This window comes from Papilio machaon, chromosome 20 (genome assembly GCF_912999745.1).
Source record: "Papilio machaon chromosome 20, ilPapMach1.1, whole genome shotgun sequence".
NCBI classification, from domain to species: domain Eukaryota; kingdom Metazoa; phylum Arthropoda; class Insecta; order Lepidoptera; family Papilionidae; genus Papilio; species Papilio machaon.
Window position 1 is genome coordinate 5,608,600 of NC_060005.1, and position 22,459 is coordinate 5,631,058.

General features: G+C 33.8%; 2 protein-coding genes across 3 annotated transcripts in view; one reads left to right on the plus strand and one right to left on the minus strand.

The window, feature by feature from the left end:
- LOC106711547 (protein fem-1 homolog CG6966) overlaps positions 1-4,585 on the plus strand; it is a 58,260-nt gene extending 53,675 nt beyond the window's left edge. Inside the window, exons 4-10 of one of the 2 annotated variants that reach the window (XM_045682775.1) lie at positions 84-302; positions 391-583; positions 903-1,069; positions 1,529-1,747; positions 2,680-2,945; positions 3,302-3,502; positions 4,144-4,584. In XM_045682775.1, the coding sequence (XP_045538731.1) occupies positions 84-302; positions 391-583; positions 903-1,069; positions 1,529-1,747; positions 2,680-2,945; positions 3,302-3,502; positions 4,144-4,392 (1,514 nt within the window). In that variant the 3' untranslated portion in view covers positions 4,393-4,584. Of the gene's footprint in view, positions 1-83; positions 303-390; positions 584-902; positions 1,070-1,528; positions 1,748-2,679; positions 2,946-3,301; positions 3,503-4,143 lie in introns of both variants that reach the window. The other variant, XM_045682774.1, reaches the window with a different exon arrangement.
- Positions 4,586-7,912: 3,327 nt separating this feature from the next.
- On the minus strand, positions 7,913-9,541 carry LOC106711467. The gene is made up of 3 exons (XM_014503784.2): positions 9,351-9,541; positions 8,807-9,035; positions 7,913-8,524 (listed from the first exon to the last, which is right to left on the minus strand). The coding sequence occupies exons 2-3, from the start codon at positions 9,025-9,027 to the stop codon at positions 8,047-8,049; spliced, it is 699 nt and encodes a 232-aa protein (XP_014359270.2). The 5' UTR covers positions 9,028-9,035; positions 9,351-9,541; the 3' UTR covers positions 7,913-8,046.
- Between the last annotated feature and the right edge of the window lie 12,918 nt (positions 9,542-22,459).

Consider the following 22,459-nt stretch of genomic DNA (forward strand, 5'->3'; position numbering starts at 1 on the left):
AGGTGAATTACCCAATAATGGACCATATCTAATATGGAACAAAGTTGGTTCAAAAAACTTCAACATATTGTATTGCATTTTAGACATAGAAATAGCGAATCGCCACGGCCACACGTGTCTGATGATCGCCTGCTACAAGGGACACATCAGGATCGCCAAGTATTTACTCTCTCTGAACGCGGACGTGAACAGAAAGAGTGTGAAAGGAAATACTGCGCTGCACGACTGCGCGGAGAGCGGCTCGTTGCATATACTCAAGATGCTGCTGGGTCACGGCGCTACAATGGACGTTGATTCTTACGGTGAGCTGATTTAATGCGGGTTCATGAACATTTTTATTTGAAACTTAGAGATTTTTTTTTGACCATTAATGTTGATTTTACCTCGTAGGTATGACACCCCTGCTTGCCGCGTCAGTGACAGGTCACACACATATAGTGGAGCACCTGATCAGCGCGGAGCAGGGTCTGGTCAGCCGGCAGCAGAGGATAGATGCCCTTGAGTTGCTCGGAGCTACCTATGTGGATAAGAAACGTGACATGGTCGGAGCACTGGCGTTGTGGAAACGAGCTATGGATGATAGGTATGTGTTTTTTATTGCAAGATGGTACGCAATCATCAAGACAGTCTTGGTTACAGCAATATAAACTGGTTGTCTTACGCCCGAAATCAATATTCGATCTTTAAGATCGATCAATTCTTAGAATCTAGGAGTAATAATATTATTCTAATAGTTATTAATGTTTTGTGATCGTTGATTGTTATTGTAATCTTTAGATCAGTTAATTTTAAATTGAAAATATTAAAAATACCACGGATAAGCAAAAATAGATCGAGATGGCAAATTTGAAATGTACTTTAATCTTTGATTTATGATTTAATCTATTTGAAAATGTTTTCAGATTCCCAGCGGACGGTAGCGATCCGATACCAAAGCCGAAGGACATACCCCGCATAGAGGCGTACGACTACGCGGTGGAGCCCAGCGACGCTCAGCAGCTCGAGGAGATCCTCGCAGACCCCGACGCCATGAGGATGCAAGCTTTAGTCATTAGAGAACGAATATTAGGTCAGTGGTTAAATTTAAATGTTTATCGAATTCACATAAAACACGCGGTAAATGATACAGTGTGAAAAAAAAATCCGCATCTCTTTAAATACTTTGAAAATATAAAATCTATGTGGATTAACGCTGACGCTTTTTTCTGTGCGAATTCGTATTATCTAACTTGGTGGAAAAACACAAAAGTCATCGTATCTTTTATGTAATTTTATATGCCTTAGTATGATTTCCTACTTCCTATAATCACTTCCACTTTCCCACTAGTGTTTAATAAGTTTATAGAACTATATGATGATGTATAATACTTTTCAAATATCTAGGCTGCTCGGTAATTTGTACATGTCGTTATGCAGAACACAATTCTTGATGAAACGGGGGAATGTGAAGCTTGCATGACCTTGAGCCGTTAAGATATTTGAAAAATAGTATATAACAGTTCAGGAAAAGAATGTTTTGTGGTAATAGGTCCGGCGCACCCCGACACATCGTACTACGTGCGGTACAGGGGCGCGGTGTACGCGGACGCGGGACGTTTCGCTCGCTGCCGTCAGCTGTGGCACCACGCGCTCGACATGCAGCGCGCAGTGCTGCCGCCGCTCTCACCTCTCACACAGTCCAGTCTCTACAGCTTCGCAGAGCTCTTCTCCTACATGCTCGCAGAGCGCGCGAGACCGCCGCTACGAGGTAATATCTCACCCTTACTGTGTGTGTGCACTCACAGTCAAACAGTGATAGATCCCGCAACAACAATATTTGTTGGGTGCACGAATGGGCCTCGCTCGGTGCAATACCACGACCACACAGAAGACAGGCGTCAAGTGTAAGCAATTTCACGTACAGTCTGATGAGTGTGGCTTTCTTTTTCTTATTAGAAAAGGATGGAAAGGGGAAGTGGATTTGGGGGAAGAGGAGACGCATAGGAAGGGGAAATATACTCTTTCTGTGCGTCCCCTTCTCCGTTGATAAAAGGTAGGCAACGCATCTGCATTTGCGGATGTCTATGGACAACGGTTGCCTCGCTATTGCGATCCAGGAAGCCGTTAGATCGTTTGCCACCTTATGATATTAAAATAAAGAGTCCTTATGTGTCCTCCCTCTGTATATATTTAGTGTGACAATATTATAAGAGAAGAAATTTAAATATCTTTGTGAAGGCAATAAACCTGCACTGGGCCAGCGTTGACTATGTTCTAACCACCCCTGAATTGATCAAGCTCCGAACAGCTCACTTAGAATAATGAGGTGAAGATAAATTATTGAGAAAAATTGTTCATTTACTGTCGTACCTACTATACAACGATATCTTACTTCTTATTAATATTATAAATGCTAAAGTTTGGATGGATGTTTGTTAGAAGTATCTAAAACGATTAAACAGATCTTGATGACGAGGTTTAGGCTAAGCGCCATCTGCGCCCGGCCACCTCAAGTCCGGTGAAACTGTAAATGCCTCCTCAAGGCAGACAGTGACTCAGTCACAAAAAAAAAATAAGAACTTGATGAAATTCAGCACAAATGTAGAACAAATTATTAAGTTTTTTTTTTACTCTGTGCGGATGGACTCGAAGCGATATCTAGTATATAGAAATATATGTGAAGTACCGGTTAATTGTCAGGTCGTATAGTACCGCCGGTGCTGTTCGAGGACATAGAGCCGGTGTTCAAGAAGACGTTGAGTGAGATCGAGCGCGGCAGTGCCCTGCTTCAGTCGCGGCTCAGCCTCGACCGCGAGCAGACGCTCGGCACGTTGCAGCGCGTCCTCGTCATCTCGCTGCATCTCGCCGCTCTCTGCGCGCGGCTGCTCGACCACAACGACTGCTCGGAGCAAGATAGGAGGAACATTGAAAAGGCTGTCTACTCACTTGTTAAGTTAGATATTAAGGTGAGTGATCACATGATAAAAATTTGAGGCAGATTTGTGTTATAGGCAAAAAATGATTCAGAACTAATTTAGATTTCCGCAGATTCTAACCTTACTTCTATAGTCAAACAAGAATTTCTGGATACAGTACGAAAATGATTTTACGACACTTTTTTGATATTGTAAGTAGGGCGCTAGTGTGCTCTCATAATTTAGTTTGACTTATGCTTATCTGATCTGATATCCTGGTCTATATTTGTAGTTAATATTATATGATTAAAATAAGAGAGGTAAATTTATACTTTACTATTTAACGACAGTACTTGTAACTAGATGCGTAACTTTTCTATCCTCTGACAAGATAATGTTGCCATTAGGTACGTCAAGGTCGTTCCGCGCTGCACATAGCGTGCTCGGCGGAGGGCGCCCGGTCACGTGGCGGCTCCGGCGCCTGGCTCCCGGCGCCCGGCGACGCCCAGCCCTGCTGCGGCGCCCTCGTCGCCCTCATGCTGCGACTGGGCGCCGCGCCGGACGCACGCGACGCTGACGGCAATACGCCCCTGCATTTAGCCTGCAAGGTAATGACCTCACACACGCAAACATAAATACATAAGAAATATATTTTACTGTCTGTTCAGTAAATGTCAAAAACTTCATTGGTTTATACTTTGCTAGGTCGATTTATAAGGTCTTTATAAATATTTATATCAATGTTTTCGTCACATTTTCATTATTGCAGTAGGTCACTGCAAAATAAAAGCTGCCTAGCAAATACATATAAAAGATTGTTAAAATTGTATTATTAAATTATAAAGTATATTTATCGTACCATCAATATATAAAAGAACATAATACAATACACATATAAAATAAATACAATTCAACAATTGTAGACGCCAGAGACAACGCCAAAATCTGTTGCACAAATGGACCACGTCCGGTGAAATACCATGACCACACAGAATACAGACTTGAAGTGGAAGTAATCCCATGTTTCGTGAGTGTGGTACCGGAAGCTTAATTTAAGTACGCTTTCACTGTCCACCTTCTTATAAAGAAGGGGAAGTGAATTTAATGGAGGATGCATAGAAAGGAGAAACATCTCTGTGCGTCACCTCCGTCGATTAAAAGTAGGCAATGCATCTGCAATTGCAGATATCTAAGCAGCGGTCATTTCGCCATTTCAGCGAATTTATGTGTGATGATATATGTATTTCAGCTCAACCCATGTCCAAAGGGCGTAGTTCGTGCACTCCTAGCGCACGGAGCGCACATTGACACAGTCAACTACGAAGGAGAGACGCCCGAAGAGATCCTCAAAGCGAGTCAACAAAGTCTCTCCTCTATAGTCAATCCCTTACAGTACACATCTCTGAAGTGTCTCGCTGCACGCACAGTCAAGAACTACAGGCTGCCCTACAGACATGTCGTCCCACAATGCCTTCACTCCACCATCATAACGCATTGAAATTATAAACTTAAGAACCTTGCCATTTAAAAATAAACTCCTTAGTCTATGGTTTTTGTTTATTCCCACATTTGACAACCTTCAAATTAAACACAGCTTTTAATGATTAAATATTTTCAATGTTGCAACTCCAGTCCTCTACATTTTGGCATTCAATTCCTAAGGGTCTGTTTACAGTTTAAAGCGGAGAGTAAAACAGATTTTTTATCCCAAATAAAATTAAGCTTTATATGATTAAAACAAGTTTTTATTATACTTTTTTTTATCAAAAAAAGCGTAAAAAAGACGTGTAAAGTAAAATTACGCTTTGTTTTAATTATTTATAGGTCAATTTTTTTTGCGATAAAAAACTGCTCTGTATCTCTTATACTAGAAAAAATAATAAACAGAATATGTCAATAAGGACATTGATAAGAAACGATTTCGTCCTATTAAGGGTATGTTCCGATATACACTGCGAGCACTGCACAGCGCTATCACTGTAGAAATATTCGTTCCGTTATGGACTGCCAGTATACTGCCGCAGTACCCTAGGGAAATATATGACGTCATAAATCGCCGCCATATTCTACTGTGAGCACTGGGGTTTTCGAGGTAAGGTACTCGCAGTACTTTGATCACGTGATCAGTCAAAACCACCCGAGTGCCTGACATCTTATAAACAAAGCTACTTTAATCAGAAAATGTTAAAGTTCTGTAATTATTTTGGATTAATAAATAAAACAATGGAAGAATTGCAAAAATTAACCTTATTAGACTGTGTTGATAATGAAAAACATATTCTTTTTTATGAAAAAGTACTTATTTTTATTACATTATAAATTCAATTTATAATTAATATTAATTAAAATATTTTTAATTTTGACAGTACTCCAAAACAGTTTTTTTTATGTACTAGAAAACTTGAATACACTCATTTGAATGTTGCGTCAAAAAATGCGGCTGACAGTATACGAGATTGCGTTCCGTTTTAAATCGTAACCAGTACAACTGGCTATAAAGGAACGGCTTCACAGTATACTGAATTGACGTCACATTCTACAGTGGTCGCAGTGTATATCGGAACACACCCTAAATATTTTGGTAATGTAACGAATTGCTTCAAATGACAGATTAATATTTTTATACGCTAAAAGTAACCGACCATCAATGACATTTGGACATGGCGCCAAAATATCTGACACCTATCAAAACTATTGTCATATGTAAGAAGTCCAAGTAGTTTTTATGGCGTAGTGTTTTTAAACTTTTCGTAACATGCACAAATTACGTAGTTTCATTACATTTGGAATAATTTCTTCAAGTCAAAGTGCAGCGACATGTACAGAAATTGTTCAATATTTGTTATGAAAATATTGTTTTTTAATTTGAATACAAGGTCTCTATTGAATTTAAAAAAAATCATTGAAATGTTGTAAAACTGTGTTCGTAGACAGATAAAATGTGTTTTACCACACAATAAATGAAGTCTTTAGTCATCAAACTTCAATGTAGTGACAATTGCATTATCACATATCTGCATCCCTTTAATTTACTATGAGAAAACAGAAACTGAAAGATCATTATAAGTTTCACCGCAGTGGAGTTCCACGGTTACTATAAACAAAGAGTTTATCAATACAATTTAGTCTATTAAGTCCATATAATTTTTACCGTTGGTTTCGGACACAAAAATCTCAGTTTGAATCTTCAATTGATATGTTTTATACAGAGATTTTGCTCTCAGAAACCAACATTTAGTGAATTTAATTTGACATATTAATATAATCATTGCATAAAATATCAATGACTAGTCTTTGTTTTAGTTTATTCTGGGTTTTTTTTTTCTTAGTAACATTTACTGTCTATTTTATATAATAAATATATGACGCTGATTTGTGTGAATTCCGCCCGTTACACCGATTTTTGTCTGTGATTTTGATGTTTTTTTTTTTTGAAGATGTATTTTCAGTCAAGCCGGGCTTGGTTGAAGTAACGACTGACTGTGTGATTCAGGATGATTTGATGTTTTTTAGAAATGATTTATTTTTGCATCGTATTGGATTGTATTACTCTTCAGAGTCCTTCAGGACAGCCAATGAAATTTAACATGTTAAATGCTTCGAGTTTTAATTTATTAATTTCTAAAATTTAAATGTGATTATAGTCACTCCTTTAAATGTTGTTTCTTGTAATTTTTTTCGCATAACTTTAATTTAATTTTGATACATTTGTAATAGAATTTAATGGTTACAAACAACCAAAAAAAAAAAAAACTTTCCATGCCACTACCATATTTTTGTTTGAAATTGAACTCACCAGTCATCATTAAACATGTTAAAGAGTTTTGTTTTGCACTGTACTATTTTATTGTAATAGTATAGTTACAATGAAAATAATTCAACTAATATGCATCCAAGTGTACATTTTTGGTAGAATACATTGACTTTTCTCTTCCCATGAACTTACCATAAATCGGGAAAGCTCAGAAAGTAGTTTACAAAGCAGAAAAGTTTGTTAAACAGTATAATAGAGTATATACAATCTGAACGATTCTATACGCCATAATAAAATCGATTAATTCTAAACATTATAATTAAATTAATTAAATTCTAAATATGATTGTCGTAGTGTAAAGAGCGGAAAAACTGTCCATACATATTGTAAAAATATTAGTTTTTAAGTAGTTAGATAAATAGATTACTAAAAGGGTTATATCTGAATAAAATGCTATAGTATATTAGTATAAATTACAAAGTTATTGCATTGTACAATAAAATATAGATAAATGTCCACTTGCATTTCACTATCGGATGTCTTGTGTATTTTTGTCATAGTATATTTTGAATTTAGTAGCGCTGTGTGCTTATATATTAGATATTTTTGAAATTAATAAAAAATGCTTTAAAATAATTTGTAGTTTTACTTTTATTTACCAATTATTAGTTTTAGTTGTTGTATTACACTTATTATAGTCAAAGTAGATGAAATAAATAGGTTCATGATTGCTTTTTATGGTTAATTGAGATCGAAGTAACAGAATTAAAGAAAAACGCAGGATCTGATGATTTATTTTTTTATTTAGGTTATAAAATAACAGTCATACAAAAGTGAATATATCGACACTGGAAAGCATAAACGCTGTAACCCCGAAAGTATGAACTTTACAGGAGAGCCAAAAAATGATAACTCGTGAGCTGATACGCCTACAAGCATGCGGTATTTAGCAATGTTGTGTAGTTTGTGCTAACCTATAATAAAATCATTATCGTTTGATAATGGTTGAAATAATTAACGTGTGAAAAACATATTCGCGATTTCAAAGGTTACAGCGTTTATGCTTTCCAGCGTCGATATAATAAAAATGCAAAATGTTTGTGCTTTAAATTAAAAATAACAATATGGAAACCTTAGCTATTAGTGTAGTCGCTAACATACAGTGACTGTTGCGTATAGCAATGTTATAAAGAGGAAAGATTTGTTTGTTTACATTAAATAGGCTACGAAACTACTGAATCAATTTAAAGAAAATCTTTCACTGTTGGGAAGCTACATTATCCCCAGGTGATATAAGCTATATTTATTACTAGATTTTTTTAAATTCCGCCCAGACGAAGTTGCGGTCAAATGCAGGCAGGCAGTAAAGGTGTTTGGCTTTAGAAGTGTAACTTACAGTCACAGTTGGAAACATTTTTGTAAGTCACCTGGAACTGTTTTTAGTAATTCTGACAACTCAGTCAAAGATGCGTCTGGAAAATACATCCAAAGTTGGAACAACGTCGCCCGATTGTTCATTAAATCCTTTCCTAATGTTACATTATTATTATTTTTAATCTTTGCAATTTTTATAACCAGTTCTGGGGTGATTTTTTTCTTTTGCAATTTCCTTAATGCACATATCAACGGCCAGTATTCGAATTGATCGTAAAAATGTTCTGTTCCACTGACAGCTGACAGATAGAGTTTGCAATTTTTAGTGTTGCCATTATCCCATTTTAATCCTAACGCGAGGGCTTCGCTAGACTGCACTGCGGGAAATCTTTTGCGGTTATCGAACGTGTACGCTGCTACCAAGCCAGTTAGACGGTTTATAGTAAATTCATAGTTTTCAATATTCACTTTATCTCCTGTCCTTTTGACTAGTAATGGTGTACTGGAAGGAAATAGTAAACTTTTCGTCAAAACATAATTTACGATAATATGTGAGTCTTATATTAAATAGGGTCATATCCATACATGACGGCCACTATACTCTTAAATATTTTTTTATCAAAAATATTGTAAAAGGAATTTAAATTGTATAGTATTAAGGATAGAACTAATGTTTTTGCAGTTTGTTATTTTTTTTTATAACGTAATGTGTGGCCACTACCGTAGCTTATAATGTAGGCTTTAATATGAAACTAGTGATTGTAATCAACAAACGCACACTTACTTTTTCTCCAACTCCACTCCATCAATCATGACAACTTGGCCTGGAGCAACAGTCTTCAGCTTGTGTCGAAGTTCATAGCCTTTCGACAGAATCGTTTCTATATTGTTACTATGGCGAAGAAATTCCGCATCCTTGTAAACGCCGTAGAAGATGCGACCAGAAAAATGATCAAAATCACGTTGAGTTGGTTTACTTGTCGAAGAAAATTTAAAAGTTTCCATTTTTAAATCTGCAACAAAATTAATATTTGTTAGTAGTGGATAATATTTTCAATACACCCCTTATATAGGCGCTTAAATAAACAAATACTTTAACTAAATATGTAGTTACTTAATAATACAGATACTATACCAGTAAGTTAATTAATTTTTAATTAGCCTTTAGTGATGTGATCGAACAACATAAACAAGAGATTAAGATTATTTAGCACTATATTAGTATTGTTCCATTATATTATTATTACTTGTTTGCTGAGTCTTACATAATTTAATAGCGAAAACTTCCTATCCTTTACACCTTGATCAATAAACACTTTTATACTCACATTCACTTGAGATGCACAAAAAGCCTTGCGCATATTTATTCAAATGAAGGTTCAATCGATTTACTTCAATTCTTTGCTTTGATTCACAAGCTTGATATCGAAGTAACAAACAAATTAAAACAAGTCCACTAAATATAAGACTACACAATACAATAACCTACAAGCGTTGGCTAACTATGAAGCGACTAAACAGATAGAGTGACAAAGTATTTAATATCAATAAGCACCACTGTACCACTTCAGCGAAACATTATCATTATCTATATAAAAAGGGAATACCCGACCATTGTTGCCAGTTGTTGCAAGTTGAAACTTGAAATTATTCAAAAATTAAGCAAGATAATTTTTTCAAAACGTACAATTTAAAATTAGAAATATCATATTATGAACGTAATAAGAAAAGAGAAAACATAATTTAAGGGTTTTGAAAGTACAATAACTTTGCCTAAAACGACATCTATATTTAAAGAACAATAATTGAAAAAGTTATGCATTTTCAAACAACAGATGTCGCTACTTGCTAGTTATAAGCCACAGAGTACTTTCTTATATATAGGATTCTTATATATAGGAGTACTTTCTTATATATATTTCTTATATATATAAGCTTTGACCTGGCTTAACTTTGAATTTCATGTCTAAATTATTTTTTATGTTAAAAAATACGTTTTCGTACAAACAGTTGTTAATCCTAATTGCGTTGATATCACAGATACAAAATGATTTGTTATATTAATAGTTGGGACAGACAGATGCACTTTAATCTTACCAATTAATTATAAATGATTATTATTACGAGCGTGAGGTACGGGATAGTGTTAAACACATTAGACATATACACACATAAAGTTGAACATTCTAGAAGCCATAGTTGCGATGTCGTCGCAACAGTATTGATGGATGGATGCTTGTTGGAAGGTATCTAGAGAACGGCTAAACAGATCTAGATGAAATTTGACATAGATTGTAGAACATAGTCTGGAGGAATACATGGGCTACTAGGTTTTTATGTATAACATATTAATAAACTAACAGAACAACACAGAATAACAATTGGAATTTGTTTTAAAATATATGCAATATTGCAATTCGCTATGGACCTAATCTGCAGAGAAAAAAAAAAGGAAAATCATTGAGGAAAATATTTATGGTCTATAAGGAGAAATGAAGCCATTAGCCATCTGTGATTTAGGGCGATCCTCTTTCAAGAGGTTTTCGTCTTCGTTACGTAATCGTTTCTGTAATTACCTCTGAGTGTAGTCGGGAGATTTACTCGAGCAACAAACGTTACTCGATAATCCGATTACAGCGGACTCGATTATATATAAATATACAATGAAAAACAAATTTTACGTTTAGTTCTACGTCTATGCATATAAATAAAATTAATAAACCAATTTTCATTTAGTTTTACTTATATAAATGAGAAAGTTTATATGTTCGAATGGATGTTTCTAGAAGCAATCTCCTGAACGTCTCAACTGATCTAGATGGAATGTAGAATAGAATTCGAACATAGTTTGGAAGAACATTCCCTTGTAATAATATGGCTACTAAATTTTTTTTTATAATTCTTTGCCGATGGAGTCGTGGTGAATTAAAAAAAAAACCGCCAGTTAGCTAGCGATAGCTAGTTTTTATGTAATTAATAATGTTTACAAGAATAAAAGCGACATATTTTCTATTATTCGATATTATTCGAAGATATAAATCGAGTTAAACCGATTCATTACAGAACAAGCTGAATCGTAAAAAGGGGGGGAAAGATTTAAAAGGCGATTGTCGGAGAGTGATTTGTTGAAAATTCGTGTTCTCTTTTAATATAATTGTAGGTGGTTTATCTGTTGTGAGGATTACGTTCGGGGATTACAGACGCCGCCGGCCCGCACAAATTGAATTGTAATACGCTGCCATTATTAATAACAACGGTTTAGGGTTGGCAAAGAATTTACAATATAAAATTTAAATTTAAATTTTAAAATTTATTGCTTAGAACTATTTTGTTGGTTAGTATAAACTAGCTGACTAGCGGAGTAAAAAAAAACTTAATAAGTGGCCTATGTGTTACCAAATTTCATCAACAAACATCCATCCATCCATCCATCTAAACATTCGCATTTATAATACTAGTATGAAGTTTGATTTGAGTACGCCATTTCAAGATAAAAAAATGTCTATCCATGCAATAATCTATTATTGTCCCTAGACAGCTGTACGAAGTTTTATGACAATTACGACGTATCTAAATATTACACTTTTACGATATAAACTAGCAATCAAAAGACATTGTTACATAATCGAGATACCAATAACTGACATAACCCTATCGTCGGGCGGGTTCAACGGGGCGCAATATTTTTTCCGCAAATTTTAAGCGACTCCCTTCGGATATTCCACGAATCGGCCATATTTGTACAATCGTTTGTTCACAATGGTTTTTCTGTTTAACTGTCTTTCTAAAGTTGAGCTCGTGTCTAACAATACCTTGGTCAGAGGGAGGTAAACTTTTATTTGTGATTATAGTCGGTTATGTTTCGAATTTTAATTAATAAAAGTGTGATTTATTTTTTTTGATAAACAGATGATTAACTGATTACCAAAATCTAACCTAAAAATACATATTAAAGTATTCTTTGAAAAATCGGAAACTCTTTAACGTTTGTATTTGTAGAAATAAACGATGAGAGATTATATAAAATCAACTGTTATGTTTATTGGGAAACATTAATAAATCTGTCATAAATTTAAAGTCATTTTGAAGTCGGATAATGTTTTATGTAATAAGATACTTATGACAGCCTGTTAAACAAGACATGGATGTGTAAAATAGAGGTGTCATAAAAATGTATGAAGCATAGGGAATGGGCAGCTAACAAGAGCCGTCTTGTTTACGCTCCCCTGTTATTCCGCGTCGACGGTAATTTTGACAAACGATCAACAGCCCGCCCTCCGCGTCTGACCCGGCAAATACTCAAACTTAAGACTAAGGAAATTTCGTGTTTTGCAGCTAAATATAGTATCAAAATATACAAAGCTTCTTATTATTACTTAATAACTTAAATCATTGCCAGATATTTTAGTCCGATAATTTTGTACTTTAACGTAGAAAAGTTTTTAGGAGATTTTGAAAATTTCACAGATTTCGATGTATATAATTACCTAATTTCAACAATACCTATTTTTGAAAATTGACAGTAACTACGTGGTAACTATTTTCAGGAATGACAACCAGGTCTACTAGACCATATTATGTTTTTTTTTTAATTCACCGAAATAACAAAGTGACCGTTAATCATACACATTCGCAATTACAGATGCGTTGCGTACCTTTAATCGACAGAGAAGTGGACGCATAGAAAGAGAATATTTCCCCTTCTTATGCGACCGCTGCTCCTTCAAATTCACTTCTCCTTTCCATCCTTACCTTATAAGGAAAGGGTGGAAATGGAAGAGGAGTAAATTAGGTCTCCGGCACGCACACTCATCAGACAAAACTCGGCATAGTTTCCACATGACGGTTGTCTTGTGTGTGGTTGTGATATTTCACTGGTTGAGTCGGCCGATTAGTGTAACAGATGTTTTTTGTATAACTTTCTATATTATAAACTAGCTTTTACCCGCGACTCCGTCCGCGCGGAATAAAAAATAGAAAACGGGGTAAAAATTATCCTATGTCCTTTTCCTGGTTCTAAGCTACATGCCCACCAATTTTCAGTCAAATCGATTCAGCCGTTCTTGAGTTATAAATAGTGTAACTAACACGATTTTCTTTTATATATATAGATTTCAAATAGCTTTGTAAGTTTTAAAAACTTTAACAACTTTATCTAATTGTTATTATATTTCAATATTATCTCGATAATAATATTTACTATAGGAATCGTTTAAACAAGGAAATATGGCGTGCCTTAATTAATTCCGGCAAAATTCTCATTCCCCACATTGTCTGAGCTGGTGGGCTGTGGGGGACAAAGGTAGGGGGGATGAGGTGTGGGCGTGCGCCGCGACGGAGCCGGGGGTGGCATCTCGTTTTAACTTTCCGCGCCGATGCTACCACCTCGATAACTTCTACCATTGTCCACTCGAAGTTAACTTAATGAGTAAATTACATTCGTTACAATTTCATTTACATTAGATTTTTAATTGGTACTGATTGATATTGTAGTAATAAAATGATTTCAGTATATTGCTTGTAAGCTTTTTTTACATAGAAAAACTGATAGTCTCTTTTCGTTCTTATTTTTCTGGCTTATTCAATTATATATTACACATTCCGTGTAAATGTACAAAACACAATGTTATAGTAATTCATAAGTCGAACTCGAATCAATCGATTTTACGTAAGGATTGTTTCGAGAAACAATATTACTGTTGCGGTATTCAATTAACTAGAGGCCCGTTGTAGTGCCTTCGCACTTTTAGTTATGTCTGACAACGTTAGGCTGGAACGCCGCCGCCGCTCTGAAAGCAATTTTCCCTGTTTGTTGCTTGTTATGTGGCAACCGATTGTTTGTTGAACGAACAGACTTATTTCTTATTAGTTTTCATTAGATAATTTTTAGAAGCAAAGACAAGCGGTTAATATATCTACATTTTTATCATTGTTATCAGTGCTTTGTTAATATCTTACTTAATATTATAAATGCGAATGTTTAGATGGATGGATGTTTGGTTGAAGGTATCTCCGGAACGGCTGAACGAATCTTGATAAAATTTAGCACAGATGTAGAACATAGTCTGGAAGAACACATAGGTTACTAAATAAGATTTTTTTTTTAATTTCGTGCGGACGGAGTCGCGGAATATAAATCTTAATTCTATTATTTAATTTAGAATCTATTAATGTCTTATACAGCGGAAACAAACTGTTTCACAGAATTTAACTAAAACATAAATTAATGATTTTCAATCAGCTATTTTATCTCGTAACAATACGCATTTCAACTATGCTATATTTTTGTTTAAACTGCTTCTTATTTTTTTAAATGATTGTAAAAATAGTTACATAGGTTCTATAGAAAAAACAAGACATGAATAAAAATTTCTTGAATTATTATGTACCTACTTACTGAACTTCTGAACTCTTCCTTAATTCACTAATGTCACTTTAAATTGACGTAAGTGATATTAGTCTTTGTGAGCTAACAGATTAGTTAATGACGCGGCCTAACCCGACGGTTTCGGGTTGCATTCCGAGCCAAGGGCCCCCAAAGTAATTAATGTAACTACATATATTTTACAGGTAACTTTTTTATTTAACATCATTATATTTTTTATATAGTGTTCGTAAGTAATAAGTATTTAGTATCGAATGTTAAATGACTATGATTGGCTCACCGACAGTTTCTAATGTCGAAAAACATGTATAAACACAGTGAAAACCCAAAAAACTGAACTGAATTAAAAATGTGTGAATACATTTTCTACAACTATATTTTCAAATTGTGTATTTATTTATTTATTACAATTTTTTTTTCATTATTTATTTTTAATCTATTCATGGGTATTATTACGTACACATGTAAAATATAAATTTGTGTATAAAAATTTGAGATATGAAAATAAAATCCTTATTTAATATCATTTTATAGATGAGATAATGATTTTTTAGTGCAAATTTTGATATAACTTCATAACACAGAAGCTTTTTTTTGAATTAACAAATGTTTATGTGGTGCGTATTTAATCTGACCGATAAATCTTTATGGGTTACCAATTAATAAGGGATTTCTTCCCGCGTTTACTTTTTTATGATTCACCTTTGTATGGGTATAGAATTATTACGTATTGGCGACTGACTGACTAATTGGTTGCTTTTTAAACGAGGGGATATAGAATAACAAGCAATTACACATTAAAAAGGTAGTGAAGTTATGATGTTACGTGCAAATAATGATTTCGTTTCAAGTCTTTGTTAACTATTGAATCTTGAATTAATATAGGTACTTAATTTAGCTAATCAAGCAGAATTTTTGAAGATCTTACTTGAATAAAGAATTAACTGCGAAATAAAACAATATATAACAAAACAAACAGTATATTTCAGGCAGAAGATCATTGCCTTCGTAATATAATTTTTGTTTTAAACTGTTTGATTGTATTTAATCATTATGTCTCAACTTAATTGTAGTCTATTATTATTATTGTTTTCTTTCCTTTCTTTTTAGTTACTGTAGTTGTGAACAACGATGTTGGGTACATAATTACATTGTATCTGTTATATTTATATTATAGATATATACCTATTATGTAGTCGTTAGTTGTTCCAAATAAATAAAAACTTGAGAGGTGTCAAGGGACACCCGGATGGAACGAAGTTCCTTTCAATTAATTAGTGAAGCAACCAATGTTTATTCTATGCATAAAAAACTTAAGTCTTCACAAGAAGTACATTTTATTTCTATGAATTTTCGTTATATATTGTCACGTCGTTGCCATGAAAGCAAAAAGTGTCGTGACAACTTTTCGTAAGAATTTTTTCCGTCTAGCCATCTTTCACAACGCGCGGTAAGGAACTTCGTTCCAAAAAAAGAATTATAACTCAACTGCGTTAGAGCAGAATTTAAAAAATAGCCAATAATATGTCCGCGTGCATTAGCTTCCTTCACGCCAAAGTTTCGTAAAAACCGATGTAGCGTTTCCGGAGATTTTTCGAAACAAACGCGGCCTTACGGACAAAGTAACAGATTTTTTTTTTTTTTAAATTTAGTTTTGCATCAGCACCGCAAATATAACATGTGTACGAAATGTTACATTTTTTTCGATATAGCTTAAAGACACACAAATTTTTCTATTACGTATAGATTATCTTACTCTATTTCCGTATTCATTTCACTTGTACAAAAGACACTAAAAATTGTGTTTGAAAGCTGGTTTTAATTCTTCTTCTTCTTCTTCTTGTCAGCCATGTAACGCCCACTGCTGGGCATAGGACTCCCCCAAAGATCGCCACGATGATCGGTTCTGCGCAACTCGCATTCAGGATACTACCACAACTTTGACCAGGATCGGTTTTTCTTGCGGAAGGCCTACCCAAGCTGCGTCAACCTGTCCGTAATTAAAACTTTTCAATAATACATAATAATAATAGCACGCACAAAGAATAAATGGAAACCCTTAAATTCTAACCATCAATTCTTTTTGTTACCTTTTGAAAACTAAAAATTAATTAGTGACTAAACATTGTGTATGACCGAAAAAAGTTCGCATTACAGCTGTTATCTTTTGGCAGAGTATAATAAAGGAGCGTGTACACAATCTGTTAGCGATTTTAAGCAAAAGGGTCATTGCACACAACATCGGCCGTGGATAATGGCGTGCGGCACGGCGCGCGTGCGGCGTGACGACACTTCATTATATCAGTATTGAGCATTCAAACGACTAGTGATGTAACGCATTATCGACGATATAAAATAATTATAGAAAAAATAATAACACCGACTATAATTATGAGACACTTCAGAGTTGGATACGAATCGTACAATACATCAAATTAAAATACAAAAAACTGCAAACAAATGCAATCGAAAAACAAAACACTCTCATTGGACATCTAATATATAAAATTCTCGTGTCACGGGGTTCGAAATTGAACTCCTCCGAAACGGTTTGACCGATTCTCATGAAATTTTGTGAGCATATTCAGTAGGTCTGAGAATCGGCCAACATCTATTTTTCATAATCCCCCCCCCCCATTTAGTTTTTTTAACTGCGCCCAGACGGAGTCGCAGGCGACAGCTAGTCATTAAATAAAATTAATCTACCTAAATATTATCCGAGATGTCTAAATATTAACATTTCATTATAAGTTAAAGTATTGCTATAGTATTAATATTGAATTTTTAATTGCAATTTTAACTTCACATTTTCGTAACAGTGATTCTTTTTTAGTTGTAGAAACTGATAATAGAATAAGTGTAACGTGTCGATAAAACACATCACTAGATGTTAAATCGTCACAACAAGAGCCGGTAACCCTTCAGCGCGGCTTAATTTTATAATTGAGGGCTAAAGCTCAGCGCAGACAGCCCACTCGTTTATTACACCGGGCCGATTGCAATGCCACCAGCTAGTAACATCGAAATAGCAATGGGGGTTCGATCTTATCGCGATAACACTGACATCGCAATTTATTTTGATTTTTTATTAGTTAATTTATTTTAATCTTCCGACGCTAAAAGCTAAGGTCAAAGTAAGGAAATTATATTGTTCAATTTTAGTACAAGTGTCTTTATTGTCAATTATAGGGTTGTACCAGTGCATTTTTAATATTTGATAATAGATTTGTTAAAGTTTTAAAATTTTAAAATTAACTAGCATAAAACCCGACAGCGGCAGCGATGGCGGCTATATTATAATGTTCACCGCGCTTAGTACTACCTACAGATAAATTCGCTAAACGGCTTAATATTTTTTTTTCAAATACACACTCGAATTAACATACATTTTCTAAAGTTACAAATACTTGCGTAAAGTCGAATTAACGGAAATGAGAAATTATAACAAATATATCTAAAAAAATTAACTTTATAGGGCTATAAATGACTTATTAAAATTAGACATGTTTGTATCATCAATTTAAACTTTAAAAGTATCCAAAATTAATTAATTGATAATTGACAATGTGTGCCGCTGAAATGTATAAATATAATTTTTCCTTTCCTTGGAATTGGACCTTACTCTTGGCCTTGTTTCGTTAAATCGTTCAATGAATATGAGGAAAGTATAGAAAATATCTTATTAGGCAGCTTTTTAGACAGATTTTATAGAAGAAAAATAGAGCCTGGCTTTAAAATAGTACTAATTATATGAAGAAATTAATAAAACACTAAAATTCATTTTACTGGGTGGTACAAATAATATAACAAAAACGGTATCGTTTAATTTCTGACCGCATTAAAAACAAATATGGCAACAAATACACAAAACATGCCTTCAACCGCACGATAGCCACTCGTTTTAATCGAATGATTCGGGCGCGAACAACTTAATACAATAATGCTTGTAATTTCAATCACAAAATTAATTCAACCAGTTCGCCCGGTTTAAATAAGTCCCCGGTATCGTCCAATCGATATGTCGGGAGGACGAGGGAGGGCGGCTGTTACCGGTAAATAAGGTTTTGGCGGGAATACGATTGGATGTTGTACGTTTGTTGGAGGCGGGAAAATGTAGGAAGGGCGGGGTTGCGATTGGCGGACGGGCATAACCGGTTTTCACGACGTCAGTGACGGTTCGTCGGCCGGTCGGGTATCTTTAAACGGTACTGACATGTTCGCGTTCCTATTTTGAATTTTGTTGTGATTTTTTTTGTCAGGTGACTTGAACAGGACAAAGGTAAGTTCAATTATTCCACATACTCTCTTTGACATACTTCTATTATTTTATTACTTGAAATTTTTGGAACCAAAATACGTATTTTTTCTTTAAGTTTTTATTTTTATGTCATGTTATAAATAGGTTTTGTTCTTTTTTTCGCGTTAGAAACTAAGCAGTAGGTACTCAAAATATAAAGATTTTGGAAACATTATTTAATGTGGGAATATTCTTTTTAGACAGAACAATTAAAAAAAAATCTCTTATTTGTGTATTGAAAGCGGTCTTCTAAGTCACACTTTATAAGACCAATTAAAAATAGAAAAATAAAAATTATTTGTAAAACAGCTTCTAAGTTTTTTGTAAGTAAATAAAGCACTTTGTTACAAAAATATATAAGTATTGCTAAGACCACTACGGAAAGGCTACGATACTGCTACGAAAAAGCTACGAAGCAAAAAATCTAATTTGATAATGTTACATAATCAAATCTTTTCTTAGTTTTTCTTTGTATTTCATAATGTTAAGTAAAGATAACTTATATATAATTGTAGCCGAAGAATGGATTGGAATAAAAGAAACAATTCGCATAAGTTTCTATGGATATTTATGGGTTCGGTTAACTCGGGAGCTTGTTCGTTGAAATGGATTTATAACAAAGTATAGGTATGTAAGGCCATTTCGTAAAATTTCTTAGTTCAAGACAATTTTATGATGTTCATATTATTATTGATTGGAATTGGAATTGGTTTAAATATATACACACATTGTTTAATTCAATTGAAACGTTATTCTTTTGTCACTTATAAAGTTTTTTATTTTATTGTATGATTGTGTTTCAGTTCTTTAGATTTACAGGTAATTTTACAATTGTTTGTTAGATTGTTAGGCTCAGTTATCGCGCTTTGTTTTTTTCTGTGATAGATACCTGCAAGAAGCAGCTTTAATATGTAAAACTACACCCCTATATTAATCTGTACAGAATACACAGTTTGAGGTTAGAATACCCAGTGTAGAATGCAGAGGTAGGTTTGTTATAAATACCTATTTAAAAAAAAACAGAATACTACACAAAAACAGAATAATACAGAATATTGCAAATGACAAAGAATCTCAGAATAATCTGTATTCCCGTGAAAATCACTCTTAGCTTAAAAATTATCGTATAAAACATATTTAACAAAGTACCAATAAATACGGAAATCACATGTACTTTTAAAAATTGCTGCATCTCAACAGGCGAGGAGAGGACGCACGTGAGATTTAATTTCGGTCCCTATTTAAATATAAATACGTCTTTTGTTACTTCGTGTTTAAACAGGAGTGGTGCGGGGAGGTGTGGGGGTAGCGGGGAGGGGGGCAGGAACCCCTAATTGAAAGACAAACAAGGGACTGACGATTCACGGCGAATTCATTATTTTCACATTAAGTTTATTCCGCTCCAGAGGTTCAGGTTATAATCTGTCGAGTTTAAGTTAACATGTCACTCCGTCGACGATGTTCAACGGCGCTTTATATCAACGATGGCCTTTTTTAATTATAAAAAATAATTTATTTACTATGCAGACTTCTTTTTACAGTTTCTATTATCTCGCTTTGATTTTTAAAATGCTCAAATAATATAATAAATAATTCCCGTAATCGTAAGTTTCCTCTTCTAAAGTAGATTTTTTTTTATATTATAAGGGGGCAAACGAGTAGCGGATCATCTAACATTAATTGATCCGACGCTCATGAACATACGCTACACCAGAGGAATCGCGAAAGCATTACCCAGATACCTTACTAATATTATAAACTAGCTTTTACCCGTGACTCCGTCCGCGCGGAATAAAAAATAGAAAACGGAGTAAAAATTATCCTATGTCCTTTTCCTGGTTCTAAGCTACCTGCCCACCAATTTTCAGTCAAATCGATTCAGCCGTTCTTGAGTTATAAATGGTGTAACTAACATGACTTTCTTTTATATATATAGATGTGAATGTTTAGACAGCTGGATGGATATTTGGAAGAAGGTATATCAAGAATGGTTCAACGGATCTCGATTAAATTAAACATAGATATAGATCATAGTATGGAAGAATGTTTATTAATTTTTCTAATAAATCCATGCGGACACAGTCGCGGGCATAGGTAAGCTATCTTACTATTATTATAAATGCGAATGTTAAGATGGACGAATGAATTGATGTTTGTTTTAAGGTATCTCCAAAACGGTTCAATTGATCTCGATGAAATTTGGCATACATGTAGAACATAATCTGGAAGAATACATAGGATATTTAATAAGTTTTTTTTAATTCCGTGCGGGCCGAAACGCGGGCGACCGCTAGTATAATATAAAGATAGATAATATTAAATTACTGTCATTTTTATTCTCTTATTGTCAATATAGCTATTCGATGATTTTAGCAAATTGAATTTCAAAGCAATATTCTGCGGAAAAGAGACATGCGAAGATAAAATAAACTAAGTTTATGAACTCAATTGTCTTTACTCGATGTCAAGTAAAGTACATTACCTTAAATAAATAATGGCGTATAAGATTTATTAATTAATACATACTTACATAATATTATAAACTATAGCTGTGACAGTAAACTGAGGCCCTCCGTACACAAGGCAAATTAAGTTCTAAAAATTAAGTTTTTATTTCAATCGCAATATACCAATAAAATTTAGAAGTAAATAAATTATATTTTTCTTTATTTTTCTCTGAAATTCCGACAAGTAACTTCATATATCAAATTAATAGACTGCGTGCTCTTTTTTATCGAATTCACCCCAAGCTAATTTTTGGAGGGAAAGTTAATAAAAGATGGCGGAGCGGCGCGCGAAGTCATTTTCATCGAATCAACATGGCAGATATCATTTCGTAGACGCGGCCTATTCAATTACTTTTGTAAGTAAATTCGGAGACAATTTGCATGTTTATGATTATTTTATCACGAAGCCAATGTTGTTTAGTTTAACTTTTTGCTATTTATTAAAACAAATTCTAAAATTGGATTACGCAAATTATTTTTGGATAATTATTTTTAATAGAATTACTTATAGAAACTTTTAACAATTTTTAAACTTGTTTTAAAAAAAAATTGACTATAATACTCCCACCCGCTTTTTCTTTTTTCTACCTTTCAATAAAAGTCCCGTCAAAATCAGTGTAGCCGTTTCGGAGATTACCTGAAACAAACATCGACAGACAGACAGGCATACAAAAATATTAAAAGTTGTTGTTTTTTAAAAGCAACGCAAATAAATTATGTTCTCGAAATATTTTTTTCCAATATAACATGCAGACACTAAATTGTCAGTAATATCAAATAATATAACATTCAACGTATCGTTTAAAATTCAAAGCGAATTAAATTGTAAAACTAACAATAGGGACGGATTAGTTACGAATTCAATTGTGCGAAAAATCCCCGTAGCTGGAGCCCGTGTGTCAACATGGCCTCCGTAGAGAAGGCCACTTCATACTGTTTCTTTTTAATTGGTTTAGGTTGAGATTTTTGTGATAAAAATTTTTACATTTTAATTGTAATAAATTTCTTCTTTATGGATTAATATGGTAAACTCTATTTTTAACAAAGATACCATATGACCCATATGAATTGCGTCACTTGATTTTAATTTAATTAGGTACTTGCGACTTTTTATTACCAACAACGTGTGTGTTGTTTCGGTAGATAGTTATTTTTAGATGTGAATCTAAGAATTAGATTTGTTATTTATTAAATATGTTATTTTAGTCATACGAAATGTGAACGCTATTATGTTGATAATAAAAAAAT

Coding starts and splice junctions, on each gene's coding strand:
- LOC106711467 (XM_014503784.2), bottom strand. CDS start 9,027: ATGGAAACTTTTAAATTTTCTTCGACAAGTAAACCAACTCAACGTGAT. Junction 8,525..8,806: donor GGAGTGGAGTTGGAGAAAAA/GTAAGTGTGCGT, acceptor ATTTCCTTCCAG/TACACCATTACTAGTCAAAA.